Source organism: Manis javanica, chromosome 4 (genome assembly GCF_040802235.1).
Source record: "Manis javanica isolate MJ-LG chromosome 4, MJ_LKY, whole genome shotgun sequence".
Lineage (NCBI taxonomy): Eukaryota > Metazoa > Chordata > Mammalia > Pholidota > Manidae > Manis > Manis javanica.
The window spans coordinates 128,463,312-128,482,030 of record NC_133159.1 but is presented as its reverse complement, the minus strand read 5'-3'; the positions used below and the strand labels follow the sequence as shown (position 1 = coordinate 128,482,030).

General features: G+C 43.4%; 1 protein-coding gene across 7 annotated transcripts in view; it reads right to left on the bottom strand.

Moving 5' to 3' along the window:
- Window positions 1-18,719, bottom strand: part of MYH10 (myosin heavy chain 10) — a 162,297-nt gene that overhangs the window by 28,069 nt on the left and 115,509 nt on the right. For all 7 annotated transcript variants that reach the window (XM_073234837.1, XM_037027111.2, XM_037027112.2 and 4 more), the window contains 7 exons: window positions 8,189-8,382; window positions 7,975-8,096; window positions 6,422-6,491; window positions 6,174-6,334; window positions 2,416-2,524; window positions 2,202-2,333; window positions 1,109-1,315 (listed from right to left, as the gene is read on the bottom strand). In XM_073234837.1, coding sequence (XP_073090938.1) covers window positions 1,109-1,315; window positions 2,202-2,333; window positions 2,416-2,524; window positions 6,174-6,334; window positions 6,422-6,491; window positions 7,975-8,096; window positions 8,189-8,382 — 995 coding nt within the window. The remainder of the gene's footprint in view (window positions 1-1,108; window positions 1,316-2,201; window positions 2,334-2,415; window positions 2,525-6,173; window positions 6,335-6,421; window positions 6,492-7,974; window positions 8,097-8,188; window positions 8,383-18,719) is intronic.

Genomic DNA, 18,719 nt, shown 5'->3' with positions numbered 1-18,719 from the left:
TCCCATATAAAATCATAAATATAAATTTATAAGTTATATTAATACGTTAAATCACATCTTATTGTGTATACCATTTTGCAACCATCTTTATTAATGTATTATGAATACCCATGAAAATAAACATCTGCTTGTTTATAACTATAGTATTACCATGATTTAATCATCTCCTACTGTTAGGTAACGAGACAGCTTCCATTTATTTATGCTTAGAATAAAGTCCTAGAACTAGAATTGATGGTTAAGTACGTGTTTTTATAGCTTTTATGATATTCTGCTAACCTATTATGGGACACTGGAAAACTATTTGTGTTGACGAATAGAAAGAATCTGGATGCTTTACTGTATAGGGTATTTGCCAAAGAAATGATGTACCTTTTGTGGATTTGAGAAACATCTGAATTGTCTGCTTTGCAAATAAAAGCTAGGGGGTGAGAAAAAGACTAAAGGAGAGGAATGGAAGGAAGGAAGTTTGCTGCTGGGCCCGTGAAGCCATGGTGGCACCGAAGCCCGACACTCAAGGATGTGTTAGGCTGTGGCGGGGGTGTGGAGGCGGCGGCAGCTGTGCGCTAGGGTGCAGGCAGAGGGACTCTGGTCTGCATCATTTGCCTGGATATGCAGCTACATGTGTAGTTGTGCTTCGTGTGAGTGTGGCTTGTATCTCACTAAGAAGGTACTACCAAGAAGGGCGAAGTGTTTTATTCTGACTTCTGGATACCTTCTGTGTCTATACTGAGCATTTCTTATGAACCAAACCACTTGGTATCTAATGTATGGAGCAAGTAGAATTATTAATAACACAAATAACAAATTAGGTCCCCTACAGAATGCTACAGACCCTGGGATGTCATTACTTTGAATCACTTGTAGATTACACGATACCACATCAGAACATACACAATTCCTATTCAGAGTAATTAAATCTATGTTCAAAGAAAATCTATTACATGTGTGCTTTGGATGATGGCCATCCTTTAACGATAGTTACTTACAACTTAGACTTCTTTTGCTTCTCAATGGGATACAAGAGTCCAAATCTATAGCTTCTGTTTATTCAACAGAGCCACTTGGAAAACCCAAAATATAATTCTAAATATAAACTGTCAGATACCTGAATATGTGCCTGCATTTTTTTCTTTTCATTTTGGAGGATTTGGTTTCTTTCTTCTTCTTCTTCAACCCTAGATTCCAAGTCATGGAGAATCTCTTCTAATTCCTGCTTCTTAGCAGCAAGTCTTGCTCTCATCTCTTCTGCTTCAGCAAAGAGCTCCGTCTCTGCTTGTAGTTGCTCTGCAAGGATATTCTTCTCTTCCAGAAGCTGCAATCACAGCAGAGAGCCCCACACTCTGATTTACCCACAGGATGTACACAAGACAGTCACCACGACTGCAGTGGCCAATGTACACCGGAAACCCAGAGTTAAAAACATAAACCACCACTGGCCAAGCTGTCAGATATGTCTCCAGCTATAGCAAAGGGAGTGAGATGAAAACATTTCTGGTTGTTTGTTATCTCAAGTTATCCTGAATAATACGAACTGAATCCATGCTATTTCAGAACTCCATCTATTAAGGTAATTTACAAAGGGACAGAAAAATGGTGGTGGTGGGGTAATATTATTCAAATACTGTAAAGCTCATGGTGATTAGATACTAAAGCTTTCTGATGTCCAGTGATATTCTTGCCCTTTACTGTTAATCTTTTTGGCTTTGAACACTATAGTTCTATTCTTGTTTTCTCCAAACATTTCTTGAGTCTCTGCTTTGTTTTGTCCCTGAAGCGTAACTGCCCAGGAAAGGGACCCTGATTCAAGACTGCCACTGGAGAAGAGGCAGGTGGTGGCCCGGGACTATCACATCTTCTCACTTTTTCCTGCTTTCCTTATGAGCAGTCACAGGAAGGTGACAACACTGGGCGTCTATCGAAAACAGGCATTAAACACATGCCTGAGAGCAAATACAATCATCTGCATGTCCAAAGAATGACCAAGGCAAAAATGTAAGAGGCAAGGTTGACTCTGGTTAATGTGAACCTAAATGCATGGCATGATGTACCTGTTACGCTCTTTGCAAATGGCTGTGCTTTGGAAAGGGGTGGTGATACACATACAATGAGACGACATGGTAGGTAGAGCTGCCGATGCCCAACGGAGCGTGGGCGTCCGGTCGGGGACCCACGCTCACCCAGGGGGCCAGTGCCCATACCTGTTGGTGCTTCCTCTCCATCTCCTCAAGCTCGCCTTCCACCTTGGTCTGCTTCTCCTTCACCTTCAACAGTTCTTCGTCTTTGGCCTGGAGCTCTTCCTCCTGGCGGGTAACTTGCAGGAGCGGCTTCACCTATGACGAGACCCGAGAGCGCATCACCACACCCCCTTCCCACGGGTCTCGGGGACCAGACGCGCCGGGGAGCGCGGCCCACCTTGGTGAAGACGCGCCACCACTGCCAGTGCCGCAGTTTCAGGTACGCGGCGCAGTTCCGCTGCAGGACCTTCAGCGCGCTCAGCTGCTGCTGCTTCTTGGCGAAAGCCCTGGACAACAGGAAGAAGGCGTCTATGTACAGAAAAATGAGGGCCCCTGCGGCACACATTACTGGGCCAGGGACGGCGGGCGGGCGAACGCGCCCCTGAGTGGGGGGCTTGAGGTTCTGCCCACACCAGCCCAGCCGCTCAGTCCACCCCGGGCGTCTCCGCAGACGCTGCCCTGAACATGCCCCCTGCCGCTTACCCACACCCCCATCGCGTGGGCACTCGTGGGTATGAATAACCCGCCTTCCTGAGACAACGCAGGCGGCGTGAGGCACGGCTCCTCTCTCCCTTTGCCGGCACTCTACAGCCCCTCCTCAGCTACGTTCCCCTCTTCCTCGTCACCCGGCTCTCCACTGCTGTCCAAGGTGACCTTCCCCCGCCTCGCCCCCACCTGGCCACAAGGCAGTGCAGCATTCTGGGGCTGGGAAGGGCCCGGAGACTGTCGTGTTCGGGCCTCTTCTGCCCGGATGAAGCCTCAGGGAGGTCAGGGCTCAGTAAGTCCTTTCTTCTATAGGGTGCACAGACACCCCGGGAACCCTAGTCCACATCCAGGCTTTTCCCACCACACCACGCTGCCCCTCAGTCCTTTCACGTGATCCAAGACCTACTTCCTAGCCATCTTTACTTGAGTATTTCTAATTTCTCACTGTCCTTCAGGAATAGAGCTCCCTTTCTGAAACTCCCTAGCTCTCCTCGTTTCAGAAACAACCCCCAAACCCAAGCCCAGCTCACTGCCTGCCATTCCTTACAGTATACAATTCATCTTTTCCTACTCACTATCACACTCACAGGACCCACCGCAAGTGTTCCTACCACCTTACTCCCTGACACTCAGCAACCTGGGTCCCACCTGTTACTTTACGGCAACTGCATCTTAGATATTGTTAACGGGCTTCCTACATTCTGAAGTGAGCAGCTTTTCCTCAGCCAAATCTGTTTTGCCTCCCCTGTTGCACACCTCGGTGAACAACCCACTACTGAAAACATTCCATTCCCCTGGACTTCAGAGCACCAGAATGACCCTGGAGCCTCCTCTGTCCCTTGCTCACAGCTCTTACGCTGCACTCTATCTACCCCTGAGGCTACCTTCCCAACCAGGCTCTGAGCTCCTCTGGAGCAAGGACCATGGCTCAGTTATTTTTCTGGTCTCAGCATATAATCAAGTGACTGATGGACCTCAAGCCCTACTCAAAGTAAGTTTGCTGAGTGAATGCATGAACTGGGCACTTCTATACCCATAATTCTTTCTCTTGAGTCCTTTTTATAATTGCTTGCAGTAGTAGCAGCCATAGGTTCTCCTGGGAGGGAGAGGCAATTGAAAGAGATGGAAAAGATGGTAAAAAATTTTAGAATTATTCATTCACTCCAGCAAAGACCAGTATTAGGATTCATGCAGGAGTGTCTAAGACCTGGAAATCGCAATTTGGAGCACAAATCACTTTTTTCACCCCTCTACTGCGTTGTCTCTGTATTTCCTCACAGGAATCTCAGAATTTCCATTTTATCAACTAATTCTGCCTTGTTGGTTAGAATTTTCCTTGAGCCTTCTGTAATGGGCTTTCTTATTGCTCCCTACAAAGCCACTTTCTTTCTAATTTATTTCTACCAGCCACGCAAGTTCAGCAAAGCCTTATTTTTAATAGTTTCTACTATGAAGTGATTTTTGAAACTATAAATCATCTGCCTTCCAATTCTTATAAATCTCTTCAAAGAATGCTGTAAAAATTCTCCTGATCTTCTTACTAAAACCATTGCCCTAGTTGCATCCTCGCTCTCCTGGGAGATAAAAATCTCAGAACAAGAAGTCAAGAACACGCCCACTCACTTGGCTTAGTTGAATGAGGTAACTCGTTTTCCGTCCCCATGCCAGTCCACTGACATTTGAATCCCTACTCTGCATCAGGCACCGGCCCAGCCATCACACTGGGTGGTTCTGTGACCTGCATCTGAAGCAGCCTCCCATCTTCAAGGGTCCGGGAAGCCGAAGAATTCAAAGTCACTTTCATTTCTTCCCTCTTTTTAATTCTTATCCCAAGTCCTCCAGGGTGCCTTCACCTCAAGTTTATGGATCTGACTACTATAAGCATACTCTGCCTTTTCCCAAGTTATCATCTGCTTCCTTGAACAGGATGTCTTCTTTTATCAATTTATGCTGATTTTTAAAGTCCCATCCCACCAGATGCACAATGTGACTAAAATATTTAGGTAAAAAGACACAGACATGCTGGCTTATATAGCAGATCACATAGATGTGTTGGTTTTAAGTCCTTAAGTGAGATCATGTGAGCATATAATCTTTGTTATTGATGACTGATCTTGAAGCAAAGTTTGCAGGGTTTAGGCTTCAGTGAAAAAGCACACACTCTCACAACTTCATCTCATGCACTTTTGGCAGGTGTGTGTCTCTGCCAGTTGTAACATTTTTACTAACTCTGGGAAGTTAAGATAGTGTATGGCTGAGCTCACACCTTGTTTCCCTCAGGCATCCTCTGGTCCAATGGATACAGTGACAATGGCGTTGGCTTTAACAGGTTCACTTTATTATTTAGGCATGCTTTAAGCAATAATGCATAAAAATCCAACTCTTTTCCTCCTTCTTGCCAAATGTTTCCTAGGAGAAATCATGGAGGATGTCATACCTTCCTCTCCGACTCTCCATGCCACCCTTTCTGCTCAGTATTCTATTTTATGTACAGGCAGAGACACACAAACAGTGACTCCACCTCATTCAGCTGAAAACACTCTTGACCAGCACCTGGGCAAGCAGACTGCCCCTCAACCAGAGCTGCTCTCCAAACCCTCCTGCCCAGAGGACAGTATGCAGGACATTAAACCTCTGGGGCAGGATTCATTCTGTTTGTCAAAACTGTCTGGATGACAAACTAGATCACTTTTGAACTTCTCTCAATTCCACAGCCTAAGTCCTAAGTCTTCTGCCGGAAGAAGTAAAGAAAACACCATCATTTCCTCTAGATCCGAACCAGTTCTGAGTCCTTTTGATTCTACCTCAAATCCAACAACCACCATCAATCTGCATCACCACTTTGGGCCCAGGCACTGTCTGCTGCTGAACTGCTGCCACAGCTTCCCAATGGGCCCCAAGGCTCCGCTCTAGCCCCACCTCCAGCCCACTCTGCCCATGGCAGCCAGGCGACCTTGAAAATATACATTACTCCCAATGTCATCCCACTGCACTTTGAACACAGGCCACGTGCCCATTTCTTGAGGTGCTTCTCCGCCTTTCTCCCCCTCACTCACCATGCTCCAGATACACTGGCCTGTTTGTTTCACTTTCTCAAATGATACCATGAACTGCTGCTACAGTTCCCTCACTGGAAACTTCTTGCCCCCCTCTCACAGGGCCAGCACCCTCTTGTCCTTGAGGTTTAAGCTTCAGAGAAGCCTCCCTGGGGACCCACAATGAAGCAATACTCCGAAGCTTTTCTCTCTCTCTGCCCCTTGTTTGTTTTCTTACTGCAACATGCCCTTATTTAGAATGTTCATCTGGTCACGTGCCTACCTCTTCCACAGGGAAACAGTCTCCATGGGACAGGGACTTTAATGTCTCACACACACTTGCATCTCTAGCAGAAAACACAAAGCCAGCACAGGCACACACTGAGTAAGCGTTTCATTCATGACAACCACTTACTTTCTGGCTAGGTAACCTCGGCAAACAGCCTGGAAGAAGATAATGATATCGGTAATTTTTAAATCTCTTTCTTCTTCTAAGTGTGCCAAAACTCCAGCTCTGAAAAATATCTTGCTCTGTCCAATTCTATACAAGTTTGGGTCCAACTCTAAAGCCCGGATCTAAGAGAGAGAAAGAGTACTTTATTTTTTGCTGCAGGAAAGATTATCTCAGTAGTCCACAAACAAGAAAAATCAAGAAAAGCTTACCATTCGTTCACAAGCCTGTTTGCCATCCATAAAACCTTTAGGAATAGCATTTGGAGTTAGGATCTCATATCTGTAAGAAACGCAGCCAAAAAAATCTTCCGTAAAATTTTGTGAAGATGTTTACCTACTGAGTTCTGCTTTCTTTAAGAAGCAATAACATGATAGGCAATCATGTCAAATTAAGCGTAAAGAAATGACCAGGTGATAGTGGGGATTTTCTGCAGATTTAGTTTCTATTTCATAAAATAAGAAGCAAAATGAATATGAGGTTAATCCCCCCAGGTCAGAGATTAGGTTTAAGAAGTGTTTTAAAATATATTGTTTTTCTTTATTTTCCCCAAGATGTTCACCTTTTTAAGAAGCAAGGAGAATCTGGGTCTTGGGGTGCTGATTCATGAGCATCTGTGAGTTAACAGAAAAGGCTCTAAGAGCAATGCTCAGAGGCCTTTCTTTAGGACAGTGGAATGCATTGGGGTCACATTCAAAACAGCACAGCTCTGGGTGTATATATGTTTACCGAGCTGCACACTTACGGTCTGTGCACTTGATCCAGGTTGTTTCAATAACAATAAATCTTAGGCAAAAGACGGTGGCTATATAAAAGGACAAATCAGGGCTATCTTGATCAACTTTGCATTCTGGATGACAATTATACTCCTATCAATACAGAGTGACAATCTACTAGATTGTTTATTGTACAATGGGGCCATAATAAGCGCTTCCCCCCAAACCAATAAAAACTGGACTAGTTTCTCAACTGGATTCCAACTGGAACAGTGGATGGGAAATTCTCTGACCTGCAGTCTTGTTTATTTTATGGAACAATAAATGCTGTCATACTTGAAAATCTGATTTCCAGGAGAAAAAGGGAAAAAAGCAAACTATTAAAGAAACTTACACAATATATTTAAAAAATAACTATTCCCATCATGTCCATTTCTTGATCTTCTCCATTTTACTTTTTTCTTACTCCTTCTTTTTCAATCTCTATTCTCTACTCTATATTAGTAAAGGGACTTAAGTGCACAGCACACACACACTGAAAGAAGTACATACATATGCACATGAACACACGTACACAGACACAGTCATTAGAAGAAGATGGAAAGAAATATCCCAAAATGCTTTCAAGAGTCATTCCTGAATGATTTTTATTTACTTTTTACTTCTCTCATATTTTCAAATGTTCCTAAGAGGAACACATATTGCTCATATTTTTAAAAAATAATTGAAATCACAGGCAGAACTGTCTAACTGGGTGAACTGTAAGCTCTCAGCTTTAAATGTTTATCTCATAACTGACCTCAGGGCCCTGGAGACAGTGGACAGTCTCTGAAGCAGCCACAGCAGTTACAGCACATTACCTTTACTGAGAAGGCCCTCTCTAGTCTTGATCAATAAAAAAGGTAACGATGATTATTTCTTTCCTAAATAAAAAGAAAACTCAAACTATCCAGGGAATAAGGACAAACATTTCTGTCATTACCTTACCATTTGGGTGCACAGTAAGGTAAGTTCTGATAGATAGGGGAAAAGGTAAAAGTGTGCAGTACCTCTGTCTGAATTCCTGGAAAACTATCCGATTGGGGAAGCCCTGGCGGCAGATTCGGATCCCTTCCAGGACACCATTACAGCGAAGCTGATCTAGCACTAGATGTGGGTCCAGTTTTCCAGCCTAATCAAGCAAATGATAGTTTTAGACTTTCAGTGTTGCAACCTGACAGAGACCAGTTTTAAAGAGCAGCACGTGCTCTACTTGACACATACCCGCTTCTCGTGATTTGGAATGATGCAGCGAACAAAGTTAGGGTTGGTGTTGCGGAGAGTTGCCATCAGCTTGGTGAGAGATTCTTTGTAGAGCTGCCCAACAGTGCGGAACATGCCCTTTTTGGTTTTATATGCAGAGCCAAAAGCTGTCTCGGTCATGCCAGTAACTTGATCCAGACCCACAATACGGTCCACTGGGGAAAAGAAAAAAGAAGAGGAAATTAAGTCAAATCCAACTCTTTTGCAAGGTAAGAAAAGACACAGTGATAGTGCAGCAGCACAAGCTTTGTGGAACAAATGATAAGAGATGCTATATAGATAAGGCAGTCAGCATATTTAGACACTGCACAAGCCGTGGAGCTAACAGCCACACACTTCTATGGCAGGATATTGTAGTGCTTTGACAGCCTCAGACCACATACCAGCAGATGTCTTCTGCTGCGCTAGTTTCAAGAATTCACTGTCTTTGAGAACACTATGCCTTTTATGTATACAATTATTTGGTAAATGAGAGATCATTGGCTGGCATTATTGATACACAAGCTGATACTGTGACGTCTCAAAATAGGAAATGGCTTTAAGAATATACATAAAAATATATAAAAAGATATGATTGTATAAAGCAAATCCACTTAGTGAATATGCTCAGGGATTATTAGGGAACAGAGCATTCTCTCATTAGTCATTAGATTTTCAGTAAAAAAAAGTCATTCAAGAATTTCAGGAACAAATGCCAGAAGATGAGATTATATCAGTTGAGTATTTTTAGGAATGAGTAAACTTTAATTCTCTCCTCAAAGCATGAATAACACTTATTCAAGGGTAAGAACACAAAATAGGAAGGAGCCTCCTAAAAACAATCAGTGCCTAAGTTTAATACTGGTTAAACGTCTCAGATGTATCTCCTACTAAGGCAGCTGACATTTTACGTTATCTACAGAGACCTAACACTTCTAACGATGGGATTATAAACACAAGTGCACCAGCCACCAGCTATACATCTGGTGTGTAATATGCTCTTGTTTAAAAACATTGTTAAATGAATGAAACACATTACTGAACTATCTTAAAAACAACCAAAATATCAGCTGAACTACCCCTATTAATGCCTTCAATCCTAATAGGCCCTCCACTTCTTTCTTTTGTCCTCTGGGACAGAAGGCAGTGGGGCCTTGACACTGTGTGAAGTGCTTTCTGAGCAAGACCTCATCCAAGTCTTAATTTCCAATGTGGTTTTTACTTAAGAGAAAACCATGACCCCAGGAGGTAAGGTTAACTGTTGGCTATACAGGTCTTAAATGGAAGTTGGGAAGGGTGGAAAAAATTGGATTAATTTGCAGGTCCAGGCATGCACACTATGCCACAATTTCCCCTAAGGGTTGAGGCCAAAGCTATGCCTGTTTTGCTTGTCTGTCTACCATTCACTGCAGAGACCACCACGCTTTTGTGCATCTTCACCCTGTCTCTCTTCACTTGCTCCAGATGAGAACAGCACCAAACCCCAGCCTGCATGCACCATAGAACAATGAACTTCCCTTAACCTGTGCCTGCCCACTTCTCTGCATCCTCAGGGCCAAGCTTCTTTCTAGAGTAGCTCACGCGCTTGCCGCTCCTCATCTTTTCCCCCTAGGCTCCCACTGTGCTACCTGGCTTCCAGCCCACAGTCCTCCTGGGTCTGACACTACTTCAGCAACGACAGGTCAACAGCAGGCACCTCCAAATTGACTTCTACCCAACTCTGGCACACTTGCCTGCTGAGACCACAGTAGGATCTAAAACTCTCTTCAATCCTGGCTTCCTTTATGAACCTCATCTTCTCCTGTACTTCCATTCCCTCTCTAACTACTTGTCTCGTTGATGACTTCTCTTCCACTTTTCTGGCACATCACAGCACTCACTAGGAGTCCAAAGTCAACTCACCTGAAATCCTTTCAAGAATGAGACAAGATTAATGTGCACAGGCATCACTTCTTGACCTTCTGCTTTTCTCAAGCCATGTTCTCCTCCTGGGGATTCTCTCATTTGTGTTGTTAGCTACATCTGACTACCCACCCCACTCACCAAACATCTTTGTTCTCCTCTGTACCCAGAAGTCACAAAGGTACCTCTGCCTCCCACAAATTCTTGTTCGGTGTCCATCATGTCTGCTTTTACTCAGCACTGCCTCCCTTGCACCTTGCATGATGTCTGGCATATAAGAGGTTGATACATATATGGTAATGAGTAAATGAAGCAAACATTTAATACATCTACAATTATAAATAGTGAGAAATGCATTGGAAAAAAAGAATAAGATGCTGTGAGAGAGATGGGTGGCTAGAGATCTCCCTGGAGGAATTATAATAAATGCCTGAAGGGTAAGAATGAGCCAGTGGAGAGACCATTCCGGACAGTGGGAGCAGCACGTGTGAAGGTCCAGGGGCAGGAACATGTGAAAACACCTCATGTCAACGTAGTGCTGAGTCAGAAGACATGGCTACCCTGCTGGCTGCTGCCTCCGGGATGGTGAGGGGCAGGGAGACCAGACGGTGACCACTGTAGTGGTTCAGGCTCTGTGAGAGGTGTCAGTAGCCTGAATGAGTGAGATCGCAGAGGAGATGGAAAGAAGGAAGATGGAAGACATTTTGGTGGGAGAACTGACTTGCTTTCAGTGATTAACCTGAGATGAAAGTGAGGCAGAGGGACATGACAAATAACTCCTAGGTTTTTGGCTTAAGCAGCTGAGTGGCTAGCGTGCCAGTGGTTAGATGGGGGAGAAGCGGGTTTTCTGGTGGGGAGGTAGGAAGCAGACTCTCTGTGAATTTGGGTACCTGTGAGACCCTTAGGTATGGTTGAGACGTCAAGTGGGCAGCCGATATTCTAGTCTGCTGCTCTGTTCAGAAGAGAGGTCTGAACTAGAAGCTAAATAAATCTGGCAGTTGTCAGCTTACAGACGATATTTAAAGTTATGGGCCCGGAGGAATGAATGAAGAGATGAGGGCCTGGGACCAAGCCCCCAGAGCTGGGCAGAGGAGGAGAGCTAGCTAAGGAAGGGCGAAGAGGAGTGGCCAGAAGCAGGAGGGACGGAAGACCAATATCCACAACAGGAGTACTTTCGCCATTCCCACCCTCCGTCCTGCGCCTTCCTATTTCCTGTGCAGATGTGTGCATCGTTATTCAAGCCAGAAGCAAGAGGGAGCCTCACCATCTCTCACACCCAGTCAAGCCAAGCTACAGAACCCGCCCCTCCTCTCCACCGCCCGGGTTGGGGCTCTGACCTCCCACCTGGATTCCGCAATGACCTCCAAACTGGCCCTCCTCCAGCCCCTCTCCCCCACATCACCCTCTCCTCATTCCCCACACTGGTGTGCCCTTGGCTCCTGTGCCATGACTAACAGGTATATCTAAAAGACAAAACTAAACAAGTTATTCCTGAATTATAAGCCTTCAATTTCTCCTACAGCTTGTAGGATCTGGCTCAAATAACTCAGCCCAGAAGTACAGCACAGTGGTGAACTCAACCCAGACAGTCAGGAATGCCTCCCCCTCCCAAGCTGTGTGAACTGCGGTCAGTTACTCAATTGGTCCAAGCCTCAGTTCCTTCCTTTGTGAAAAGGGGCCAATGTGACCTGCCTCACAGAACTGAGAGGCGCTTGAACACATTCCAGTGCTTCATGAAGGCATCTCCCGAGCCACTTTCTCCCACACCTAAGCTCCAACTGTACAGACTAGCTGCATTTTCTCAAAGACATGAGGCCCTCAAGTCCCCATCCTTTCCTCTCTGCTTGGAATGCCCACCCCCACCAACAGCCATCCTGGAAATACTTGATGGCTTTTAATTCCCCATTCCTTTACCCACCTACCTCTTCTTAGGTTCTGGTTTCCACCCGCCTCCAGATGAAACGAGCCACTCCTTCCTCTGGGCTTCAAACTACCAAGGCTCATTCCTGGGACGACTTCCACTGTTACCTACTGGAATGAGCTTCCCTGGGGACAGTTCTCCAGCATCTAACACACAGGGCTCTGAGAGGTGTGCCCTGCTGCCTTGGGACCCCTCTGACCACCGGCTCAGACTGTTTCTTCTGCCTCCCCCACCAAACGCCCTAGTGTTGTTGCCTGAACGTGGTGCCTGGCACACAGTTGCTACTTGGTATTGGCTGAATGAACACAAAATCACCCACAAGAAAGAACAAGTCACCCCCACAACAAAAGAAGAGGTTTGCACTGCGGGGACTCGGCTGCATGGCTCTAGCAGGTCTTCAGCCTGCAAGAATGCTGCCTGATACAGTGGGAGGGTGTCTCAGAGCATGACCCCAAGCAAGCACTGTTTTTAAAAATAATAAAAATTATAATCATAATGTATCCGATTTTCAAATTTGGTTTTAATAAGGGTAATCCAAAGCTAAACATTCAGATTTTTAAAACATAATGCTTTGGACTTCTAGTTCTTTTTTATTCAAAAATTTAAACTCTAGGTTAGCTTCTACCAATGGGCAAAAATTACCTTGTGGGTAAAAGGGAGACATTTTGGGAACTTCATTAAGTGATTTGGACCACACTAGTAATATATGGTTTCACTAACAAATCAAGACCTATAAAAACCTCGATTTTTAAACATTTTCTTGTTGAAAATGGTTAGAGCAGGACTCAGGGAAAGGCAGAAAATGAAAAGATGAGATTCTACCAGCTCCTTGAAATGAGACCAAACATCACTACTAAAACCTCCAAGTGCCCTCACAGCCCACGGTGTCTGGGTAAAGAATAGCTGTTTCTCCTCCTGCTAGAAACTCTTCTATTTAAGGGTGTCAGGAAAGCCTGGATCATCTGGCACTTGTCTTTCTCCGCCTGGCTTATTTCACTGAGTATAATATCCTCCAGCTCCATCAATGCTGTTTCAAATGGTGGGCACTATAGTTCATTACCTTGTTGCCCAGTACCTTAACAAGAATTAAAAGTATTTCACACTAATAATTTTTTAAGCTGTATAAACTTATTTGCACAGTGAGGAATTAGATAAGCTCCACAGGACTACATTCTGTAAGAGCCTATTTACAGTTTAAGAGAAGGAAAATGCAGTTTGTAATCATCTATCTCATGAAACTACCACCAACAGATTTTTTGTGAGGAATGATATCATCTAGTATCAGAATGCTTAACTGGTCCTTCTAGGGGACACTATCAGGAGACTGGACATATATGAGATTTTTATGTTTTTCAAATCTGTACATGGACCAAAATCCTAGTGCTCCTAAATTTTTTATTAAGGCATTATTGATATACACTCTTATGAATGTTTCACATGAAAAACAATGTGGTTAGTACATTCACCCATATTATCAAGTCCCCACCCCATTGCAGTCACTGTCCATCAGTGTAGTAAGATGCCACAGATTTGCTATTTGCCTTCTCTGTGCTACACTGTCTTCTCTGTGACCCCTCACACTGTGTGTACTAAACATAATACCCCTCAATCCCCTTCTCCCTCCCTCCCCCACCCCTCCCCTTTGGTAACCACTACTCCCTTCTTGGAGTCTGTGAGTCTGCTGTTGTTTTGTTCCTTCAGTTTTGCTTCATTAAACTCCACAAATGAGGGAAATCATTTGGCACTTGTCTTTCTCCGCCTGGCTTATTTCACTGAGCATAATATGCTCCAGCCCCATCCATGCTGTTTCAAATGGTAGGATTTGTTTCTTTCTTACATACAGCTGAATAGTATTCCATTGTGTATATGTACCACCTCTTCTTTATCCATTCATCTACTGATGGACACTTAGGTTGCTTCCATATCTTGGTTATTGTAAATAGTGCTGTTATAAACATAGGGGTGCATATGTCTTTTTGAATCTGAGAACTTGTATTCTTTGGGTAAATTCCTAGGAGTGGGATTCCTGGGTCAAATGGTATTTCTATTTTTAGTTTTTGGAGGAAACTCCGTATTGCTTCCCACGATGGTTGAACTAGCTTACATACCCACCAGCAGTGTAGGAGGGTTCCCTTTTCTCTGCATCCTTGCCAGCATTTGTTGTTCCTAGTCTTTTTGATGCTGACCATCCTAACTGGAGTGAGGTGATATCTCATTGTGGTTTTTATTTGCATTTCCCTGATAATTAGTGATGTGGAGCATTTTTTCATGTGTCTGTTGGCCATCTGAATTTCTTCTTTGGAGAATTGTCTCTTCATATCCTCCGCCCATTTTTTAACCAGGTTATTTGCTTTGTGGTTGTTGAGGTGTGTGAATTCTTTATATATTTTGGGTGTTGACCCCTTGTCAGATATGTTGTTTACAAATATATTCTCTCGTACTGTATGATGCCTTTTTGTTCTGTTGATGGTTTCCTTTGCCGTACAGAAGCTTTTTAGCTTGATGTAGTCCCATGTGTTCATTTTTGCTTTTGTTTCCCTTGCTTGAGGAGGGGCATTCAGGAAGAAGTTGCTCATGTTTATATTCAGGAGATTTTTCCCTATGTTTTCTTCAAAGAGTTTTATGGTTTCATGACTTACATTCAGGTCTTTGATCCATTTTGAATTTACTTTTGTGTATGGGGTTAGACAATAATCCAATTTCATTCTCTTGCATGTAGCTGTCCAGTTTTGCCAACACCAGTTGTTGAAGATGTCCCATTTTCCCATCATATATGCATGGCTCCTTTATTATATATTAATTGACCATAAATTATATCTGGGCTCTCTAGTCTGTTCCATTGGTCTATGGGTCTGTTCTTATGCCAGTACCAAATTGTCGTGATTACTGTGGCTTTGTAGTAGAGTTTGAAGTTGGGGAGCATAATCCCCCCAGCTTTATTCTTCCTTATCAGGATTACTTTGGTTATTTGGGGTCTTTTGTGGTTCCATATGAATTTTAGAACTATTTTCTCTAGTTCATTGAAGAAGTTGTTGGTATTTTGATAGGAATTGCATTGAATCTGTAGATTGCTTTAGGCAGGATGGCCAATTTAACAACATTAATTCTTCCTATCCATGAGCACAGGATGTGTTTCCATTTATTGGTATCTTCTTTAATTTCTCTCATGAGTGTTTTGTAGTTTTCAGAGTACAGGTCTCTCACTTCCTTGGTTAGGTTTATTCCTAGGTATTTTATTCTTTTTGATGCAGTTGTGAATGGAATTGTTTATCTGATTTCTCTTTCTGCTAGTTCATCATTAGTGTATGAATGCAACACATTTCTGTGCATTAATTTGTATCCTGCAACTTTGCTGAATTCAGACATTAGATCTAGTAGTTTTGGAGTAGATTCCTTAGGGTTTTTTATGTATAATATCATGTCATCTACAAACAGTGACAGTTTAACTTCCTCTTTACCAATCTGGATGCCCTTTATTTATGTTATCTAATTGCTGTGGCGAGGACCTCCAGAACTATGCTGAATGAAAGTGGAAAGAGTGGGCATCCTGTCTTGTTCCTGATCTTAAAGGAAAACCTTTTAGCTTCTCGCTGTTAAGTAGGATGTTGGTTGTGGGTTTGTCATACATACCCTTTATTATGTTGAGGTACTTGCCCTTTATACCCACTTTGTTGAGAGTTTTTATCATGAATGGATGTTGAATTTTGTTAAATGCTTTTTTGGCCTCTATGGAGATGATCATGTGGTTTTTATCCTTTTTGTTGATGTAGTGGATGATGTTGATGGATTTTTCTCACATTGTACCATCCTTGCATCCTTGGAATTAATACTTGATCTTCGTGGATGATTTTTTGATATATTTCTGAATTTGGTTTGCTAATATTCTGTTGAGTATTTTTACATCTATGTTCATCAGGGATATTGGTCTGTAATTTTCTTTTTTTGTGGTGTGTTTGCCTGGTTTTGGTATTAGAGTGATGCTGGCCTCATAGAATGAGTTTGGAAGTATTCCCTCTTCTACTTTTTGGAAAACTTTGAGGAGGATGGGTATTAGGTCTTCACTGAATGTTTCATGAAATTCAGTGGTGAAGCCATTTGGTCCAGGGGTTTTATTCTTAGGTAGTTTTTTGATTACCACTTCAATTTTGTTGCTGGTAATTGGTCTGTTCAGATTTTCTCTTTCTTTGTGGGTCAGCCTTGGAAGGTTCTATTTTTCTAGAAAGTTGTCCATTTCTTCTAGGTTATCCAGTTTGTAAGCATATAATTTTTTATAGTATTCTCTAATAATTCTTTGTATTTCTGTGGTGTCTGTAATGTCTTTTCCTTTCTCATTTCTGATTCTGTTTATGTGTGTAGACTCTTTTTTTTTCTTGATGAGTATGGCTAGGGGTTTATCTATTTTGTTTATTTTCTTGAAGAACCAGCTCTTGCTTTCATTGATTCTTTCTATTGTTTTATTCTTCTCATTTTTATTTATTTCTGCTCATCTTTATTATGTGCCTCCTTCTACTGACTTTGGGCCTCAATTGTTCTTCTTTTCCTAGTTTCGTTAATTGTGAGTTTAGACTGCTCATATGGGATTGTTTTTCTTTCCTGAGGGAGACCTGTATTGCAATATACTTTCCTCTTAGCATGGCCTTCACTGCATCCCACAGATTTTGCGGTGTTGAATTATTGTTGTCATTTGTCTCCATGTATTGCTCAATCTCTGTTTTTATTTGGTCATTGATCCATTGGTTATTTAGGAGCATGTTGTGAAGCCTCCATGTGTTTGTGGGCTTTTTCATTTTCTTTGCATAATTCTAGTTTCATACCTTTGTGATCTGAGAAACCAGTTGGGACAATTTCAATCTTTTTGAATTTACCGAGGGTCTTTTTGTGGCCTAGGATATGTTCTATTCTTGAAAATGTTCCATGTGCACTTGAGAATAATGTGTATTCTGCTGCTTTTGGGTGCAGAGTTCTGTAGATGTCTGTGAGGTCCACCTGTTCTAATGTGCTGTTCAGTGACTCTGTCTCTTTAGTTATTTTCTGTCTGGTTGATCGGTTCTTTGGAGTGAGTGGAGTGTTGAAGTCTCCTAGAATGAATGCATTGCATTCTATTTCCCCTTTTAATTCTGTTAGTATTTGTTTCACAAATGTAGGTGCTCCTGTGTTGGATGCATAGACATTTACAATGGCTTTATCTTCTTGTGGGATTTACTGCTTTATTATTATGTATGTCCTTCTTTGTCTCTTGTGACCTTCTTTGTTTTGGAGTCTATTTTAGTGACTCTATGTCTTTCGATTGCTGCATTCAGACCACTTACATTTAGGGTGATTATCAATAGATATGTACTTATTGCCATTGCAGGCTTTAGATTCGGGGTTTCCAAAGGTTCAAGGGTAACTTCCTTACTATCTAAGAGTTTAACTTAACTCACATAAATGCTATTACAGGGGATGGAGCCAAGATGGTGGCGTGAGTAGGACAGTGGGAATCTCCTCCCGAACACATATATATTTTTGAAAATACAACAAATACAACTATCCCTAAAAGAGAGACCAGAAGATACAGAACAACAGCCAGACTACATCCACACCGGCGAGAACCCAACACCTGGCGAAGAGGGTAAGGTACAAGCCCTGGCCGGGCGGGACCCGAGCGCCCCTCACCCCAGCTCCCGGCGGGAGCAAAGGAGTCAGAGCGGGGAGGGAGAGAGAGCCCAGGACTGCTAAACACCCAGCCCTAGCCATCCGGACCAGAGTGCAGACACAGAGTGCATGGGGTGCTGGAAACTAGGGAAACAGGACAGTAAGACCTGTGAGCAGGTCCCTGCAGCCAGCACACCCAGGACAAAAAAAAGCGAGTGCTTTTTGAACGTCTTAAAGGGGCAGGGACCCCACAGCTGGACGGAAGCGTCCTGGGAAACTTAGCTCACCAGCAGGGAATCCTGGGGAACTCCAGGCACCCTAACCCCCTGGGCAGCAGCTCTAAGACCCCTTGTGGCAAAAAACAGCCCCCAGTCCATTCCCCCTCCGGCGCCTGACCATAACAGAGCAGCAGCGTGAGGCTGGCAACGCCCACAGCAAGGGAATTTCCTCCATAGCGGCCGGGCAAGAAACAGAGACCCAGTCTACGTGCAACTGCCCAACACAAGCCACTAGGGGTCGCCGTTGTCCCAGTAAAGAAAGGCCAGGAGCAAGTGGAAAGGGTCTTGGTTCTTCCAGCTGACAGATGAGTCAACAGCATACCATTGCATCTATCAATACGAAAAGGCAGAAAAATCTGATCCAGAGCAGACTAACCCTAACATCTTCCACATCCTCCCCTGAGAAGGAATCTGGAGATACAGATTTAACCAATCTTCCTGAAAAAGAATTCAAAACAAAAGTCATAACCATGTTGATGGACTTGCAGAGAAATATGCAAGAGCTAAGGAGAGAGAACACAGAAATAAAACAATCTCTGGAGGGACTTCAAAGCAGAATGGATGAGATGCATGAGACCATTAATGGACTAGAAATCAGAGAACAGGAGCGCAGAGAAGCTGACACAGAGAGAGGTAAAAGGATCTCCAGGAATGAAAGAATATTAAGAGAACTGTGTGACCAATCGAAACGGAACAATATTCGCATCATAGGAGTGCCAGAAGAAGGAGAGAGAGAGAAAAAGGGACAGAAAGTGTCTTTGAAGAAATAATTGCTGAA